Below are 18,049 nucleotides of genomic sequence, written 5' to 3'. Positions count from 1 at the left end.
ATATTTCCTCTTGGCATACCTTCACTCATCTAGACCGTCCGTAGTCCAAATGCTCCGCTTTCGAACATAAAACGACAGATCCATCAGTCCATACTGTCTACCCATCATACCTTGTCCTCTTTTAACCTAGTGTTACTAAAATGCCCCTACAGTTCCTCCTTCCTACTTCATGAGGTGTGAGGTCCATTTTTGTAATCTCATGAAAGAAAGAATCAATAATTCGGTCAATCAAAAAAGGACTGTTGCGGTCTGGGACTTACGAGGGAGAGTGAATATCGTACTTCTGTACTTTACCCTAACGTGCTTACGTGAAGCAAACAAGCAACGTTAACTTAAGTACTTAACCCACTTGAATACCGTATATATATCGTATATTTGATTATCCACCGTATTTATTTCGTAGAGTATAAATTCTGGACTCTGGTTTCTACCAAAATAAAAATTTTTTCTGAACTCTGAAGCAAGATGGACCGCGTGATCCTAATCAAATGGAAAACAACGGTGGTCCCACTTAAAGTCTTTCTGCTACGCGGAGCTTTACACTTTAGATCGTCGTTTTCTGGCCTAGAAATTGGGAATTCCCGATATGGGTATCGATATTATCAAATTCTCGGAAATCGGTCTACCTGTATATAGATACGTATAAAAATACACTATACGATTTCTGTTTTTACTTTTTGCGGCTGCACTTCCTCGCAAGCGGATAAGGACGTAGATCGCATCGCAATCTGACGGCTATAATACATTTCAAGAATCATGTGAGGTTCCCAACCGTCCGTGATACCACCTGGACTATATTAACCCCGGTTAAGATTTAACCCCATCAAACACAGAATAAAACCCTTATCCCCTGAACTGTCCATCCATACTGGTCGTCCTCTCGCTCTCTCTCTCTCTCTCTCTCTCTGCTCTAAAGGGTATTTGAGCTGAGCTCGTTAATGGCATCTCCGATCTTACTTTTTCTGTTCGCCAGATAAACCAGAAAGCAGAGTTGTTAACTGGTAAATCTGTAGTCTTAGTTTTGAGACAATCTTGGAGTTAGTTTTGAGTCATTTGTTCTTTAATGGCTTCTCAGATCTACTTCTCTATTTGCCGGTGAAAGCAAAAGATCGCTACCGGAGCTAATTATCTCGTGATATTTAGTTTTGTAAGCAATCAAAGCTCTGGTAAACAAAGTGGCAATGGCGTATTTGTTTCCTGAAGAGGTTCTAGAGCATGTTTTCTCTTTCATCCATTCCGAGAAGGACCGAAATGCCATTTCTCTCGTCTGCAAGTCTTGGTACGAGATCGAAAGATGGTGCCGGCATCGGATCTTCATCGGCAACTGCTATGCCGTTAGTCCGAGGATTACGATCAGACGATTTCCTGAGCTCCGATCTGTGTCGCTGAAAGGGAAACCTCATTTTGCTGATTTTAATCTAGTGCCACCGGGATGGGGAGGTTTTGTGTATCCTTGGGTCGCGGCTATGGCTCAGCCTCAGGCCTATCCTTGGTTGGAGGAGCTGAGGCTGAAACGTATGGTGGTCACGGACGATACCTTGGAACTGATTTCTCATTCGTTTAAGAACTTTAAGGTTTTGGTTCTCTCGTCCTGTGAGGGTTTCAGTACTGATGGACTCGCCTCCATTGCTGCCAATTGCAGGTTTCCTATCTTATTCCTCTCACAGTATCTTCTGTTATTTCTTCGGATGATTTTGGTAGCCGAGTTCTGTTTTTCAGCTCTGTTTAAATCGAAGCCTTAGTTTCTTGGTTATTTCTTGTACTTATTAACGGTCAATGCGTGAAAGATTTTATATTTCCTGCTTTTCTAGTTCTTTCTTCCTTGTTTTTAGTTGAGAATCGCAAAGTATTTGATTCTAAGGATTAGTTTTTTGTTTTTTTTTTTTTTTGGGGTGGGGTGGGGTGGGGTGATGTGGGATATAGAAGAAATCTAGCGGGGATTTTGTGCACCTTTATGTTAAGATGAGTTTTTTTTTTTTTTTTTTTTTTTGGGAGGGGAGGGAGGTTGTGGATTGTAGTCGTAATTTCAGCTTGACTATGGTTTCATTTCGTGAAAGATTTGAACTTTGTTTGCCTTGCGGGTTCTGATTCGTGTACTTGGCATGTAGAATGGGAATCCATGGTTCTGAAGCTGCAGTTAGTGTTTTGGGTTTTTGCCTTTTTCTTTCTTAGAGATCTAGAGAGTAGTCGATTGTTCAAATGGCTGATGTGGGAAATCTAGTCAGGGTCATTTGGTTGTTTACTACTTTCGTTCTGGCTTTTATGTTGTAGGGTTCTTTCCTGATTTTCAATAGTTGCTCCTTCGACAATGCGGGTTCTTTCCGATTCCTGGATTCCTTTCTCTTTTATTACTTTATCTGTATAAAATTTTATGTTTAATTCGCTCTTCTGGGTGTCTTGTGGTGCAACGGTATTTGGTACATCAATGGGTATGTGCGAAAAGCCTAGGCTGGAGAATCGTAAATTCCGTTCTATAACACATAAAGTCCATCTCATTTCGTAATTAGGATAGTTCAGATTTTGTGCTCGGTTGTATTTGGTAGCAAAAATAATTCTGTCCCTCTTATTCTTTCTTTATTTCCTTTTTAATACTTTCCTCATCTGCTCTTTTTGATCTGCCAATTCCCTCCCCCCATTATGAAATAGTTGGATTAGGTTCTATATTTGTCTTATTTTAATAGTCAAGTTAAAAATTCCATTTCTTGACATTGCTTTCCTGAACTGCGTCGCATTTCCATGTTTTTTAGAGTATATTACTCAAATTTCATGGTAAGTTGGATTTGGTCAGAAAAATTGTTCAGCTGCTGTTAAGTTTCTATCCATCTTTTATTTTTTCCCTTTGCTGCTGCTGCTAAGTTGTTAAATCTTCTCTATATTTGACTTAACGCTGTTCTCTTTTGTCCCTTTTGTGAATGCAGGAACCTAAGAGAGTTAGACTTGCGGGAGAGTGAAGTGAATGATCTGAGTGGAAATTGGCTTAGCCATTTCCCAGAGTCATGTAATTCACTTGTTTCCCTTAACTTTGCATGCCTTGAAGGGGAGGTGAGCTTCTCTGCGTTGGAACGTTTAGTAGGAAGGTGCACCAACCTCAGGACCCTACGGCTCAACCAAGCTGTGCCCCTTGAAAAACTTCCCAACCTCCTCCGTCGGGCTCCTCAGCTGGTTGATCTGGGTACAGGGGTCTACTCAGCTGAGATCCGTCCTGATCTCTACTCAAAGCTTGCCGGTGCCTTTGCAGGCTGCAAGGAGCTTAAAAGCCTGTCTGGGTTCTGGGAAGTGCTTCCTGCTTATCTACCAGCTATCTACCCTGTTTGTGCTGGACTCACATATTTGAACTTGAGCTATGCTACTATCCAAAGCCCAGAAATCATCAAGCTTGTTAGCCAGTGTCACAATCTGCAGCGGTTGTTGGTATGTTCTGAATAATTCTGTGTAAGCTAATTGGTATTCTTTTGTTTACATTCAAAGTTTGAGGTTGCGTACCTTGTTCATTTTTTACCTAAAGGAAGACAAAACTACAGGTACTGGATTACATTGAAGACAGCGGTCTTTACGCTCTTGCAGCATCTTGCAAGGACTTGCAGGAACTGAGAGTATTTCCTTCAGCCCCATTTAGTGCAGTACAGAATGTCTCATTAACAGAACAGGGCCTTGTCTCCGTTTCTGAGGGCTGTCCCAAGTTTCATTCAGTGCTTTACTTCTGCCGCCGAATGTCCAATGCTGCCCTATTTACCATTGCTAGAAACTGCCCCAACATGACCCGTTTCCGTCTGTGTATCCTTGAGCCTCTGACTCCTGATTACCTTACTCAACAACCCCTTGATGCGGGCTTCGGTGCTATAGTGGAACACTGCAAGGATCTCCGGCGCCTTTCCCTCTCTGGTCTCCTCACAGATCAAGTTTTTGAATACATTGGCACTCATGGCAAGAAGCTTGAGATGCTGTCAGTGGCCTTTGCTGGGAATAGCGACTTAGGCCTCCATCATGTGCTGTCTGGGTGTAAGAGCCTCCGGAAGCTGGAGATCCGGGACTGCCCCTTTGGTGACAAGGCTCTCTTGGCCAATGCATCAAAGCTGGAGACAATGCGATCCCTTTGGATGTCTTCATGCTCTATTAGTTTTGGAGCATGTAAGCTGTTGGGTCAGAAGATGCGGAGGCTCAATGTGGAGGTTATTGATGAGGGGGAACCACCAGATTCTAGGCCAGATAATTGTTCCGTTGAAAGGCTCTATGTTTATCGATCGGTTGGTGGGCCTAGATTGGACAAGCCAAGCTTTGTTTGGACAATGGATCAGAACTCTGCCTTGAGGCTCTCTTAGTTAATCCATCCACTGAATTGGTTGATCCATCATTCTGGTGCGGGTTTGCATCTGGGACACGGAGAGTTTCAGGTAAAGAGTTTTACTTTCTTTACTTCATCATGTATTTTAGTTTGCAGAACTTGATACGACTGCACTGGTGGTATATTGGGTAGTGAAGATGAAAAAGAGTCATTGAAGGGGTATGTAGGACCTCAGGAGCTTAGATGAACTTACTTTATTACTTGTCTGGAGCAGAAGGGGGAGAAATCTGGGGGGAGGGGCCTCAAATTAGTGGTTAATAAAGAGATCAAGTACTTGTTAAAATATCTTTGTAAGAGAAAGTAAGCTGGTTCTCAGCCTTAGAGCATGAACTTTGTGTATATGCGGATATTTGCATCAAAGATATTGTATCTTTTATTTTCCATTGGAAGGATTTGAGTTTAACTCAGTTTAACTCATAGCTTGAGATGTTCTATTCTCAGATAAATAAGGTCAGATTATGGTAACAAAAATTATGCAAACTTTCCTACCAAATGATTTATTGTTTCTAATCATTATCAATGATTGGTTTTTGTTATTTGGCCATATCTAAGTTTCATGGTTGATATTAAGGTTCTCATAGGTCTTTTTCCATGAAAAAAGCTTTTAAAGGATCAAATAATCATCCATGGGAGCATTGCAAACTGGGAACTAGACAACTAGTGATTGAGAACCAGGGTAAATCTATCTCTATATTTAATACTTGCTCAGTTGCTCCATACATTTCTTTGCACTTTTTTTTATTCTGGAGGGGGGGGGGGGTTGTGTTCAATCGTCTCTTGAAGCGTAGCGTGATTCTTGTTTCTCTCCCTGCTCATGTATAGATTCTTCTTCTGTGTGTTTTTTGAAGGGGAAAGTGTTAGGTATTAAATCATGCATGTGTATCTATGTTTTTCACAAGAGTTGTTCAATTATCATATCAAATAATTCGACACCAACACCCAAAAGAATATAAACCAACCGCAAGATAGCTGTTCTAATACCCAACTAGACGTTTTTTAGTAGTAAGCTGCGATTCTGATCTGATTTATGTTTCATCAATGGAGTCATATAAGAGTCTTGGGCTTGTTCTAATCATAAGGTTGGAACCCAACCATCTTCCCAGATATCTTATAATAGCGGAGACCAAAGGAAATTAATTGGTTTACAAACTTGATCAAGCAACAACAAAGAGTTATGTCCATGCTTCACTTTGAGATTTTTGAAAGAGGCCAAGCTTTTCACTTTTAAGTAAAAACTCCTACCCCCTCTTTACCCTTATCATGTGAACAGTAAAAAGCCCTGATGAGAAGATTATGGAGACTGTGCTTGACAAAAACAACTAATCAACAAATGCGACAAAATGATAGAAAGAGGCTGAAGAAATTGAATGGTAATTTCATGGCTTCTGGTATTGTGCTATTTATTAATGATGCATAAACTGAATGGAAGGATGTGCTGTTTGAGACCACCCATTTAAAGGAATATTGTGAACCATACACATGATCCATAATATAATGAGAGGAAATTTTGATACATAACAACAATGGTTTATTGCCAAAACAAAAGAGAAGGAAAACCAAAACATAGACAAGGATACAATAATATACAAACAAGAAGAAGCGGCCAAACTGCTAAAGGCTCTAAAGCACACAAGGGTCTTTTTCAAACAGGAAAAAAAATTGTATTTAGCAAGTTAGTTTCTCATTTTCTCTACCCATAAAATTTATTAATGTTGTAAATTATTTTTGGACCAGGCAGGGCGGTTGAATCAGTTGACCCATGGATTAGGACCCTCAGCTTGTCAATGTAACAACTGAGTAAACTGACTTGAAGAAGTCTAAAAACCACAAAGAACTAGTCTGGTTCATGCTAGACAATCCTGCTGGTCCAGGTAGATAAGTGTCCCCAAATATTTTAATACCACAATTAGCAGAACCCACATTAATGTATTAAGATTTATTATCCTCTAGGATTTTTTTTTTTATGGGTTCCAAGGTATTGTTCTTCCTGAAAAGCCTCTAGATCTGTCAGACTCTAATATATTTTGTTCTTTAGACTTTAGTACTTTCTCCAGAGCCTTGAGCTGCTATGAGTCGTATTTGGAATGTGTTATAGCTTCTGCCATGTAAATCATCCCAAGCCAATGCTCACCTTTCTGAGCTACTAGCCCATCCTTACCCATGGTTTTAGGAATCTGTGTATTCGGGTGGGATCAGTCTTGGCCAATACTGATCCAGATTGCCCTAGATCGGACCAAATTTTTTCCCTGGTTTTCAATAAAATCCTGTACCAATTCATCGATAAAGGATCACTCCAGAATTGGTATCACCCTCTGCCTCGCCTGATGATCCAATACCGATCCCTAAAACAGTGTCCTGACCTTGCTATCGAGTTCCAAGGAGCTTGGATCAACTCCTCAGACGTGAAGAATTGAAGTAAAACAACTGAAGATCTCATCCCATTTCAGTGAAGTTGTATAAAAGACTGCCTTGATGCTAGATTTATATAATGTAGATCCAGATCCTTCCAATGACTACAGGGTCTAATGAGAGAGAGAGAGAGAGAGAGAGAGAGAGAAGAAAAAAAGGAGGGGTTGTGGAGCTATGGAGCTTGTTAGAGAGGATCTCTCTCTCTCTCTCTCTGAAGCACTGGAGGTCTCTAGTGTTTAGAGAGGAGCCAAAAAAGAGAGTCTAATCTTAGGCTCCGTTTATTCCGACTGGAACAAATATATTAAAAATATCTTCACCATTATTTATAGACCAAATTTGTTTTTTTTTTTTTTAAACTATTTGTTTCCTGATTGTATAAAATAGAGGTAAATTTTAAGGTGATTGTTTGAGAAACAAGGATTTAATCCATGGTATCAGCATCAGTATTGGTCGCCAGCGATACCGATAATGATTCATATTAATTGTATCGAGATCAAAACAACATTTTCTTAACAGAAAACATTGGATGTATGTATCATATCGGAATCAATATTGATCATGGCTGATACCATACCTAATACCTTGATGAGAAAAAAATTCCAACCATATGATAGGCGTGGTGGTGATGGGACCTAATAGCATCACAGGGACTGCCATTTTTTTTTTTTTTCAAAACATACAGAAATATATATATTTTCCCTCTGAAAACAGCATCTTTGCTAAAGCAAGATAAGGCTGCATACATTGACCCTCCTCAACCCCGCAGTGACGGAAGCCTCATGCACTGGGTACATCAAACTTATAATGCATTTCTATAAAGTAATTCCAATTTTTTTTTATGCCCACAAAATTTCATTATTGTTTTCTATGACGGTTTCTGTAAAAACCCTTTTCAATAAAATCAAGCAAAGCCTGTAAAGAATATATTTCATATCACTTATCAAGTACTCGAGGTAACTAAAAAACAAGAGAATCGGGGCCCAAAAGGGGAAGAAAAAAACCAAAAGAAGCAAGGGGTAACCAAGAAAGAATCTATGTGTCATTCAGACAATCTATCCAACAGCCTTTACTCTTAAATTTTATCTGGCATATATCCCCATGCAAGAGCCGATTCATGCACAATAATTCATCTTATATAATGCTGTTTTGCTCTGGCATCTCTGAGCAATACTTTTTTTTTGTTCACCACTGCAAACCAAGTAGAATTTAGAAAACTTTGTGAAAAAATCATATGGGAAATTAGGGGAAAATATCAAATTCATGCCACAAAGACAACAGCATTCATCCATGAATCATGAAATAATGGAACATTTGCATAGCACCTTCAAACATAGAAGAAAATAACAGAATAAGAAATGAATGTGTTTTGGTTCCTTTGAGTTGCAATGGAATTTAAAAAGTTCATTACTAAATTTGAAAATGACAGTCTGCAAACTTTTACTGTTAAATAAATAATCATCTAGTACTCCTTCGAAGAGAATGAATGGCATTGACCAATAGATGCCAAGTCGTATATGCTAATACTTATAGCTGGCTATGTGAAACATGAATGAGAAGAGCACATCGTTTTTGGCCATAGAGTATACAGATCATCTCATCTACACCCGATATCCTATCAATAAACCATATAACAGTAACTTGAAAAACAAAAACTGTAACAATTTTCGGTGCAAGTAAACAGAATCAACTCAAAAAGTGATGCCAGATACACGCTACTAGTAAATTTACAGTGGATGAAAAGGTGGTTAATCAATTTCTCATCTTCATGATGCATCCCAAAGGTTGCTGGCATCACTTCTTTCATCTTCTCTGGAGCCTTACTCAACTGTTGTCAGCAAAAGGCTTTGTAATTTCCTTTCCCTGTCAAGGTTCCCTCCTGCCGTCAGAGGCCCCAAGGGGGGGGGGGGCACTTCTGCAGAAGGCTCAAAGCAGATTGCAATTTCAAAGCAAAAACTTATAATGAATTGGTTGATGATTCACCATTATATGGTCGAGGATTCAGACTGTTTGAATCCCTGTTCAATGATAGAGGCAACTTTCCTAACCTCAGTCCCCTCAAGCAAGAAAACAAAGGTTATTAAAACCCATAAGAAGAAATGGGTATACAATTAAGGATGTAGTTGTTACCTTCTAAGTGCTCAGAGGAAACTTCAGAGATTAAGGAGGTAATGCAGTACTTTATTTGAAAAACTCAAAACAGTAGCCAATAAACAAAACTTTTAAATCAAAGAATAATTCAGGCTATATGAGACAATCTTAGTAGATCTAGGAGAAGGGTATCTGGGTAATAAATCAACAAACAAGAACAGAAAACAAGGTAATCGACTCACACTGAAATCTGTTATGAACTAGTGATTAATGATTAAAACAGATTTGAAAAAATCAGTATATCGATGAGAAAACAAACAGTCACCGAAGTAAGGGTAAAACAGTAATTTACCACTGAAATCAGAATTCAGAAATTGGGGTTTGTAGTGGTCCATCGATTCAACAGCATATAACTTAAGCAGTATCTTAAATCTCAAAATCGATTTAACAAGAAAGGTTAATAAAACATTAGCTTTAATGGGAAAAACAGAAATATCTCAAGAACAGATGATCAGAATTAGGTCAAACTCATATCAAGTTCACCATTAGGGTTCCTGAACATATGGTCAAAATCTAGAAGGAATCTAATGGCTGGATTGCACAATCTCAATAAACATGTAAATTCTAGGTAGAACAGGAATTCGAAGAAAAATTTAAGGTCTGAACTTAATTGCTAATGACAGAAATTTAGAAGAAAGATTCAATAAAACCAGTATAAGAATGGAAACACAAGAACATGAACAATAGAGCAATCCACCCGGACTTCACACTGCAAGGTGTTCGATTGGATCAAACAGCAATCTACCTTGATCACACACAAGGTTTTTCTTGATCAAACATAAGAGATTTCTTCACAGCATGAAGAGAAGAGCAGTGCAAAAGCTTTTCATTAATCAATTCTCGTGTACAATGCTGCCCCCCCCCCCCCCTTTTTGCAACCAACCTTATATAAAAAACTCAAAAATAGACTCAAACACTAAAAAAGAAAAGCCTAACCCAATCCTTAACTAACAACTAACAAGATAACCTAATTTGACTAGGAAACTAAATAAAAAAACATAGTCACACTTTAAGCCCTAACATGCTTATGACTTTTAAGTGACAACGAAATAACTAAAGACTTAGAGTTGGATCGGGAAACTTATAACTGAATTCAGTTAAACATAGCCAATGCTGATCGTAAACCTAATTGGTTACTTCCAATTGCGTAAATCAATGGTTCAAACCGCACTCAAAGGTAGGGCATTTCCCATTTTTATAGAACCTTCTGTACCAAAAAGAATGGAATCTGCACAACAAAGCCGTATCGCGCGAGTCACCTCGCACTCAGCAATCAAACTACTGCGCCCCGGAAAGGATCACTAATGAAATACCGCATTTAGAAGCCCATTTACTCTGAAATTTAGACAGAAATGGAATTGTGATGCTGGGATCTTGGGTAGAAACGGGTGATATTTTAGTATGAAAACGAGAGTTTTATTTGTATAAGAACATGTCTATACCATATCAAAAAAATCGAAGTAAGTGTAAATAGGATTCCTTTCGATGAATCTTGAAACAAGACAGAAGACCTAGAGTTGGATTGGGAAACTTATAACTGAATTCAGTTAAACATAGCCAATGCTGATTTGGATTACCACTAACTCAGAACAACTTAAAAATAAACTAAAAAACTAAGTCCTAATAAAGGAAATCACATATGCAATCTTACTACCCATGTTTTAGGCCCATGAAAGTGGCCTATTACGTTAAAAACCACCAAAGGCCCAACATGTATAGAACCCAACTCTATACATATTCCTAATTAAATAAGCCTATTTTGAATTTGCATCAAGAGGTGTCTCCCCCCCACCCCCACAAATCAATGGTCCTCCCAGAATCCCCTATTGCCATCTCTAAAATAACAAAAGAGATCCAAAAATATCATTATAGTGGCTAACATAATTCCAACCCAAAACATTCTACTTTATGGCATGCTAATCTATCCCATTGTATTCATTTTGAAAAAAATTACCTCGAAAATAAAGTTACAGATGCATTTCCATAATTAAACAGTTGAGTCCCAACTTCTTTGCAAATCCTTGGTCCACTGGCATATCAGCAGCTTCATGGTTAGTATTCTAGCTTCATTGGCCCCAGAATGTCATGGAAGGATCAATTGGAAACCCAAGCACATAAAAACTAAATTTATCAACCTTCAGTGTGAATCACAACCAACTGAATCTCAATCTGCAAAGAATGGGTGACAGCTCTAAACCTTAGATCGTCTGAACTCAAACCAAATCTCATAGTGGTTGAAGAGCAAGCTATCATGGGTATGTTTTTCAAGATACTCAAGCCCTATACTCGTCAGCTTCTTTGTGCACTCCTCTCCCCCCAATCGAGAACAGAACTTTATATTGTGAGAGACAAAGATCCGGCCATCATAAGGTTTCAACCTAGTCACCAGCCTCTCCAATCCCACCCAAACGAGCTTATCCGGCATGTGAAGGAATACAGCACTTGCATAGATCAAATCATACAGGAATCCCGATCCAAACCTACTGAATTCCATACCCTCGCCTTTCACAATCAGAGGACGCTTGTACAAGAGACCCTGAGATGGGAGCTCATACCTAATTGCCGCCATAAGAGAAAGCTCATCCTTTTCCAGACAATGAAAGTGCTCTGGAACCAGGTAACGGATAAAATGCAGTCCAACGCGAAGCGTCCCGCATCCAATCTCAAGGACACGTGCGTCTGGCTTCAGCTGAACTGACTCTGCAAGGAACTCAAACACATCGCGACCTCCAGCCCAAGGTTCCCCATAGTTGCTGTGGTGTTCCTCCACGAGTAATTCCCCAGGGCATGGCAAGGAAGTGTGGTTGCTCGCTTCATCCCCTTCGTAGTGCGAGATACCCTTGAATCTGAAAGTTCAAAACTGTAAGAACTTAACCCCAAACCCCATCCAATGATCTAAACTTGTAATGCTTGAAAGCACAAAGAAACAAATGAACAAGGGAGACTCTGTCACTTTCCAGATCTCAAATAAAATTGGAACAATAGTGATTATGCGAGATATACCAAACCAACAAGAACTATGACGAGAAATACCCGTCTTCATACCCAACAGATTAAACCCTAGATCTGAATCAGGAAATGGTCCAAATTTATCACTCCGTATTGGTGCCGAACAAATGGTAATGGCCCAACAGTAGGGGTACACTAATCACTACTGCAACTTTTTGATGGGTACAATTACAGCTGCAACTTGACATTTCACGTTCCATTCCTACTTACAATTAAACAATAGAATTGAATACGGTGGGAGAAACAGAGAGAGAGAAGGATCATACTGGTTCAAATCTTGGAGCTGTTGGGCACGGGTGCGAGGGTTGATGCCCTTGCGGAGAACATTGAGTTGCATATGTAGGTTGTTCCGCTGGATTTGATCTCTCACCCACGCAATATCTTCTGACGTTGGAGAGATTCGATCCGTTGTGGATCTCTTGTTGACGGAGGCAGTGGTGGCGGTGGAGGTGGAGGTGGTGGTGGTGGTGGTGGTGGTGGTGGGGCAGGAGCATGAGGAGAGAGAGGAGAGGAGGAAGAAGAGGAAGATGGCAGCCGAAGCCACAGAGAGCACAAGCACTGGGACTGTAATCACAACCCCCTTCGATGGAGCCATTGTGTGCTCTGTGCTGACGACCCTTTCCCATTTTCCTTCCTTCCGGTGGTGTTCAGGTGAAATAGAAACTAAAAAGAAAGGAAAGACGTTCTCTATCCGGGAGCGTGGCCCCTGCGCCAGCGCACAGGCCAATGGGAGAGAGGCAGAGAGCCCAGAAGGAATAAGATCATGATTATTTTCATTTTTGTGGATTTGCATAAACCAAGGATTTTAAACTCCGAGTTGGGTCGAATCGGTTTTTAAAAACCATAGAATCATCCCCTCATATCTGAAAACCTAAAACCCCTACCATCGACTGCTCTAGAATGTCTGAAATCGATTCCAATCTGAATTGGCCGATTCAACCGATCCGATTCCAATTTTTGAAACCATGGATGCATAAACCGTAGCAATGTTAGTAAATGGTCGGGAGGGTTACAACTTACAAATAGGGTTTCAAGGGACGAAATCGCCATGTGGAGGCAAAAAACAATCCCAAACCAGCCGAATTGGTTCAGGAATTGGTCGAAATCAATTGGGAATCAATTTGAACTCTAGAAATCACTTACCACACTACCAATTTGAAGTGGACAGAATCAGGATCGGAATCGAAATGTTCTATCTAATTCCAATTTTTTAAACCTTGGTTACAAGAGAGGGGCAAGGAGGAACCCTGAGAAAGGTGTCATTTTTGGGCCAAGGTGAAGAGCAAGAAAATGAATCCCTTTACCTTGTGGGCCAACAACTACTAGTCCAATGAGTTGCCTTAACGGCATCATCTAGTTGTAAGCAAAGAGAAAGGAAGGGAAGTTGAAATTAGTTTTAAAAGAAGAAAGGGAAAAAGATCTCCATGGCTTTAGGGTGAGGAGTGTTTTCCCACACCCTTTCCCACTTCTTTTACTCTCACGCCTCCCTGACCAATTGGGCCTCCTATTGATGAAACATTTTTATACCTGATGGGTGTGGCGTGGGAGATTCCCCCACACTAGTGGCATTGGGAACCCTCTCCTAAGAAGAAAATTTTATAATCATGTATGTGTAATTACTTCAAGGGAAAAGGTTCTTCAAGCCATTAGGGCAGAGTACGTTAGCTAACACCTCTGTGTCTCTCTCCTCTTCATATGAAATGACCTGCTAGTTCATCACGAATACATAAGAAAAACACTATGAAATCCTAATATTTGATTAATTAAAATGCTAATATTTAATTAAAATAAATATTAATATTTTATTAAATAAAATGATAAATACTAATATTTTATTAAATAAATTGCTAATATTTTATTAGATAAAATACTAATATTTGATTAAATAAAAGGTTAATAATATTTTAAATACTCGGTCAATCCTAAGAAACTCCGGATCTCTGTAACGTTGGACGGTCGGGTTCAACTGACCACAACCTCAATCTTTGTTGGGATCTACTGAGGTACCATTTTCAAAAATGACATGGCCTAAGAAGTTCACCTGGTTTAGCCAGAACTCACACTTATTAGGTTTGGCGAACAACTCCTTCCCTCAATTTCTGAAGCATCTCTTCCAGATGCGCTGCATGCTCCTCCACACTTTTGGAATACACTAAGTTATTATCAATAATGACAACAACGAACCAGTCTATGAATTTAGGGAATATCCAGTTCATCAAGTCCAAAAATACAACTAGGCATTCACCAACCCAAATGACATGACAAGGAACTCAATAATGTTCATATCGGGTCCTGAATGTTGTCTTGGGAACATCCTCCTTCTAGATTTTCAACTGATAATAACTAGATCTAAGTTCAATCTTGGAGAAGACATTCGCACCTTGTAGCTGGTCAAATATGTCATCTATACGAAGTAACGGATATTAGTTCTTAACAATGACCGTGCTCAACTCTCTGTAGTCAATGCACAATCTCATCAGCCCATCTTTCTTCTTCATAAAGATGATGGTACTCCCTACGGGGATGTGCTGGGTCTAACAAATCCTTTATCTATGAGCTCTTGCAGCCGCTCCTTCAATTCTTTTAGCTCTGCTAGTGCCATCCTATAAGGTGGCTTTGAGATCTGCTATAACGGCCCCCACCGTCCTTGTTAAGGTAGGCTTAGCTGGGTTTAGTAAATTACCATTTATATCCACTATAAGTTTTGTCATCATCCTATGAAATGTTGTTTTGAGGTGAGGGAATACATCCATCTATCCTAGCCTATATAAGGTGGTTTGGGGGTGAGGGAGGGTCTCCAATGTACATCTGCTATGACGACCCCCACCGTCCTTGATAAGGTAGGCTTAGTTGGGCCTGATAAATTATAACTTGTACCCACTATAAGCTTTGCCATCATCCTATGAAATATTGTTTTGAGGCAAAGGAACGCATCTATCTACCCTAGCCTATATAAGGTGGTTTGGGGGTGAGAGAGGGTCTTCGATGCACATCTGCTATGACGACCACCACCATCCTTGATAAGGTAGGTTCAGTTACAACTAGTAAATTATAACTTGTACCCACTATAAGCTTTGTCATCATCCTACGAAATATTGTTTTGAGGCGAGAGAACGTCTCCATCTACCCTAGTCTATATAAGGTGGTTTGGGGATGAGGGAGAGTCTTTGATGCACAAATGCTATGACGGCTCCCACCATCCTTGATAAGGTAGGCTCAGTTGGGTTTAGTAAATTATCACTTATACCCACTGTAAGCTTTGTCGTCATCCAATGAAATGTTGTTTTGAGGCGAGGGAACGCCTCCATCTACCCTAGCCTATATAAGGTGGTTTGGGGGGTAAGGGAGGGTCTCCAATGTACATCTGCTATGACAGCCCCCAACGTCATTGCTTAGGTAGGTCTTTGTACCCACTATAAGCTTTGTCATCATCCTATGAAATATTATTCGTCTCCATCTATCCTAACCTATATAAGGTGGTTTGAGGGTGAGGTAGGGTCTCCGATGTATATCTGCTATGACAGCCCCCACCATCCTTGCTAAGGTAGGCCCAATTGGACCTAGTAAATTATCACTTGTACCCACTATAAGCTTTGTCATCATCATATAAAATATTGTTTTAAGGTGAGAGAACACATTCATCTACCCTAGCATGTATAAGGTAGTTTGGGGGTGAGGGATGGTCTCCAATGTACATCTGCTATGACGGCCCCCACTGTCTTTACTAAGGTGGGCCTAGTTGGGCCTGATAAATTATCACTCTTACCTACTATAAGTTTTGTCTTTATCCTATGAAATGTTGTCGAAGCGAAAAATCGTCTCCGTCTACCCTAGTCTATATAAGGTGATTTGGGGTGAAGAAGGGTCTCCAATGTACATCTGCTATGACGGTCCCCACCATCCTTGCTTTATCTCGAGGATTTTACTCTCTTGCGACTTCTCCATTCTTTTGAGGCTTTTAATCTGGTTCTTCTTCTTTAGTCTTTCTTCATCCTCAATCTTTAACAACATCAAGGTATGGATATTCAATTTAATTTTATTAAATTAATATAAAATAATTTATTTTACAGCCAATGTTGTAATATCACTGTCAAATGGAACATCAATTATTTGACTAAACCACCACCTGTTATCACTGCTACTGAGTATCCTGAATGGATAGTGGACAATGCCATAGTACTTGACCATAGTACTTGATTGGTTGTGGAATAGTATGGAGCCTTCTGTGGTTGTTAATATTATGTTTTATACCTATGAAATATTGTTTTAAGGCGAGGAAACGCCTCCATCTACCTTAGCCTATATAAGGTGGTTTGAGGGTGAGGGAGGGTCTCAAATGTACATCTGTTATGATGGCCCCCACCATTCTTGCTTTATCTGGAGGAAGCTCTCTTGCGACTTCTCCATTCTTTTGGGACTTTTAATCTAGTTTTACTTTTTCAATCTTTCTTCATCTCTAATATTATAATATCACTGTCAAATGAAAAATGGATTATTTAACTAACCACCACTTGCTATCACTTGTACTGAGTATCCTGACTGGACAGTGAATAATGCCATAGTACTTTGTTGGCTGTGGAATAATATGAAGTCTTCTGTATTTGCTAATATTATGTTTCATATCACAACCAAGGATATCTGGTGTTAGAATTATTTTATAGGATCAACATACTGAATCAATGAACACAATCAATATACAGTAATGGAGATTCGATTGGAACCATACTCGGATCCATATCGTTTGTTGAAGAACTTTTCGAACACTTATTTTCTCTTATTCTCTTGTTCTCCATAACTTTGTCTCTTGTCAGTCTTGCCTACTCCCCTCTCTGTGTAAATTATGAATTAGTTGCAACTTACGGGTGTTGTTTTCTTCGTATAGATGAAAATAGAATACAAGTAGACATCTTCCACAATAAGACCCACTAATCTTTACATTTTAAAGCGGTTAACTGAAGAGATATTAATTTTTCAAAATCAATATTTATGTATCATCCCTTTCTTCTTTTGCGGAGAAATTAATTTTTCAAAATCAAAATTTTATATATCTTTATAGATCAAGAGCATTAGTTCAATGATTTAAACAACCTGGTTCTGATACCAATTGTTAGAATTATTTTATAGGATCAACATGTTGAATAAATGAACTCTTCGAACATTTTTTTCTTTACTCTTGTTCTCCACAACTTTGTCTCTTGTCAGTCTTGTTTACTCCCTTCTCTATATAAATTATGAATTGGTTGTAACTAATGAGTGTTGCTTTCTTTATATAGATGGGGAGTAGGGACTAACCCTAAAATAGAATACACGTAGACCTCTTCCATAATAAGGCCCAATTATAATAAAATCCACTAATCTTTATACTTTAAGGTGGTTAATAGAAAAGAAATATTAATTTTCTAAAATCAATATCTATGTATCATCATTCTCACTTGTTCCGTAATCGAAAATAGGAGAGAGAGATGTAGAGAAATTAATTTTTCAAAATCAATATCTATGTATCATTATCCATAGATCAAAATAATAAAAATAAAATCTTAAGAGCATCATTAGTTCAATGATTCAAATAACTTGGCTCTGATATCAATTGTTAGAATTGTTTTATAGAATCAGCATGTTGAATCAATGAATACAATCAATATACAATAATAGAGATTCAATTGGAACCATACTCAGATCCATGTCGTTTGTTAAAAAATTCTTCGAACACTTGTTTCTCTTCTTCTCTTATTCTCCATAACTTTGTCTCTTGTCAGCCTCGTCTATTGCCCTCTCTATGTAAATTATGAATTGATAACAACTAATGCGTGTTGCTTCCTTTATATAGATGGGGAGTAGGGATTAACTCTAAAATTGAATACAAGTAGACATCTTCCATAATAAGACCCACTAATCTTTACACTTTAAGGCGGTTAACTGAAGCCCACAATACCCATTAAGAGATCACTCCCGTATTGGGCTTCATCTAACCCAGCCTACCAATCAATATTCATTCACTAATTCGACCCACACAATAACTGGTATTAACCCATACATGAAGAACGTTACATCTGGGACAATCTCAAAGAGAGTTTTTCTCAAGACAAAAACATGTCCAGGGTATTTGATTTATCTAAGTAGTTTTTCTCCTTTACGTAGAAT

The 18,049-nt window shown here is 39.0% G+C and overlaps 2 protein-coding genes across 2 annotated transcripts; one reads left to right on the top strand and one right to left on the bottom strand.

Moving 5' to 3' along the window:
• The first annotated feature begins 855 nt into the window (after positions 1 to 855).
• On the top strand, positions 856 to 4,804 carry LOC122658895 (protein TRANSPORT INHIBITOR RESPONSE 1-like). The gene is made up of 3 exons (XM_043854048.1): positions 856 to 1,642; positions 2,919 to 3,411; positions 3,522 to 4,804. Exons 1-3 carry the CDS (start codon positions 1,182 to 1,184, stop codon positions 4,317 to 4,319), a joined length of 1,752 nt encoding a protein of 583 aa, XP_043709983.1. The 5' UTR covers positions 856 to 1,181; the 3' UTR covers positions 4,320 to 4,804.
• Positions 4,805 to 10,743: 5,939 nt separating this feature from the next.
• LOC122658829 lies at positions 10,744 to 12,546 on the bottom strand. Its single transcript, XM_043853956.1, has 2 exons — positions 12,175 to 12,546; positions 10,744 to 11,745 (listed from the first exon to the last, which is right to left on the bottom strand). Exons 1-2 carry the CDS (start codon positions 12,501 to 12,503, stop codon positions 11,091 to 11,093), a joined length of 984 nt encoding a protein of 327 aa, XP_043709891.1. The 5' UTR covers positions 12,504 to 12,546; the 3' UTR covers positions 10,744 to 11,090.
• Between the last annotated feature and the right edge of the window lie 5,503 nt (positions 12,547 to 18,049).

Source organism: Telopea speciosissima, chromosome 4, assembly GCF_018873765.1.
Source record: "Telopea speciosissima isolate NSW1024214 ecotype Mountain lineage chromosome 4, Tspe_v1, whole genome shotgun sequence".
NCBI lineage: Eukaryota > Viridiplantae > Streptophyta > Magnoliopsida > Proteales > Proteaceae > Telopea > Telopea speciosissima.
The sequence above is the reverse complement of the archived record's forward strand: the minus strand, read 5'-3'. Positions and strand labels throughout refer to the sequence as shown.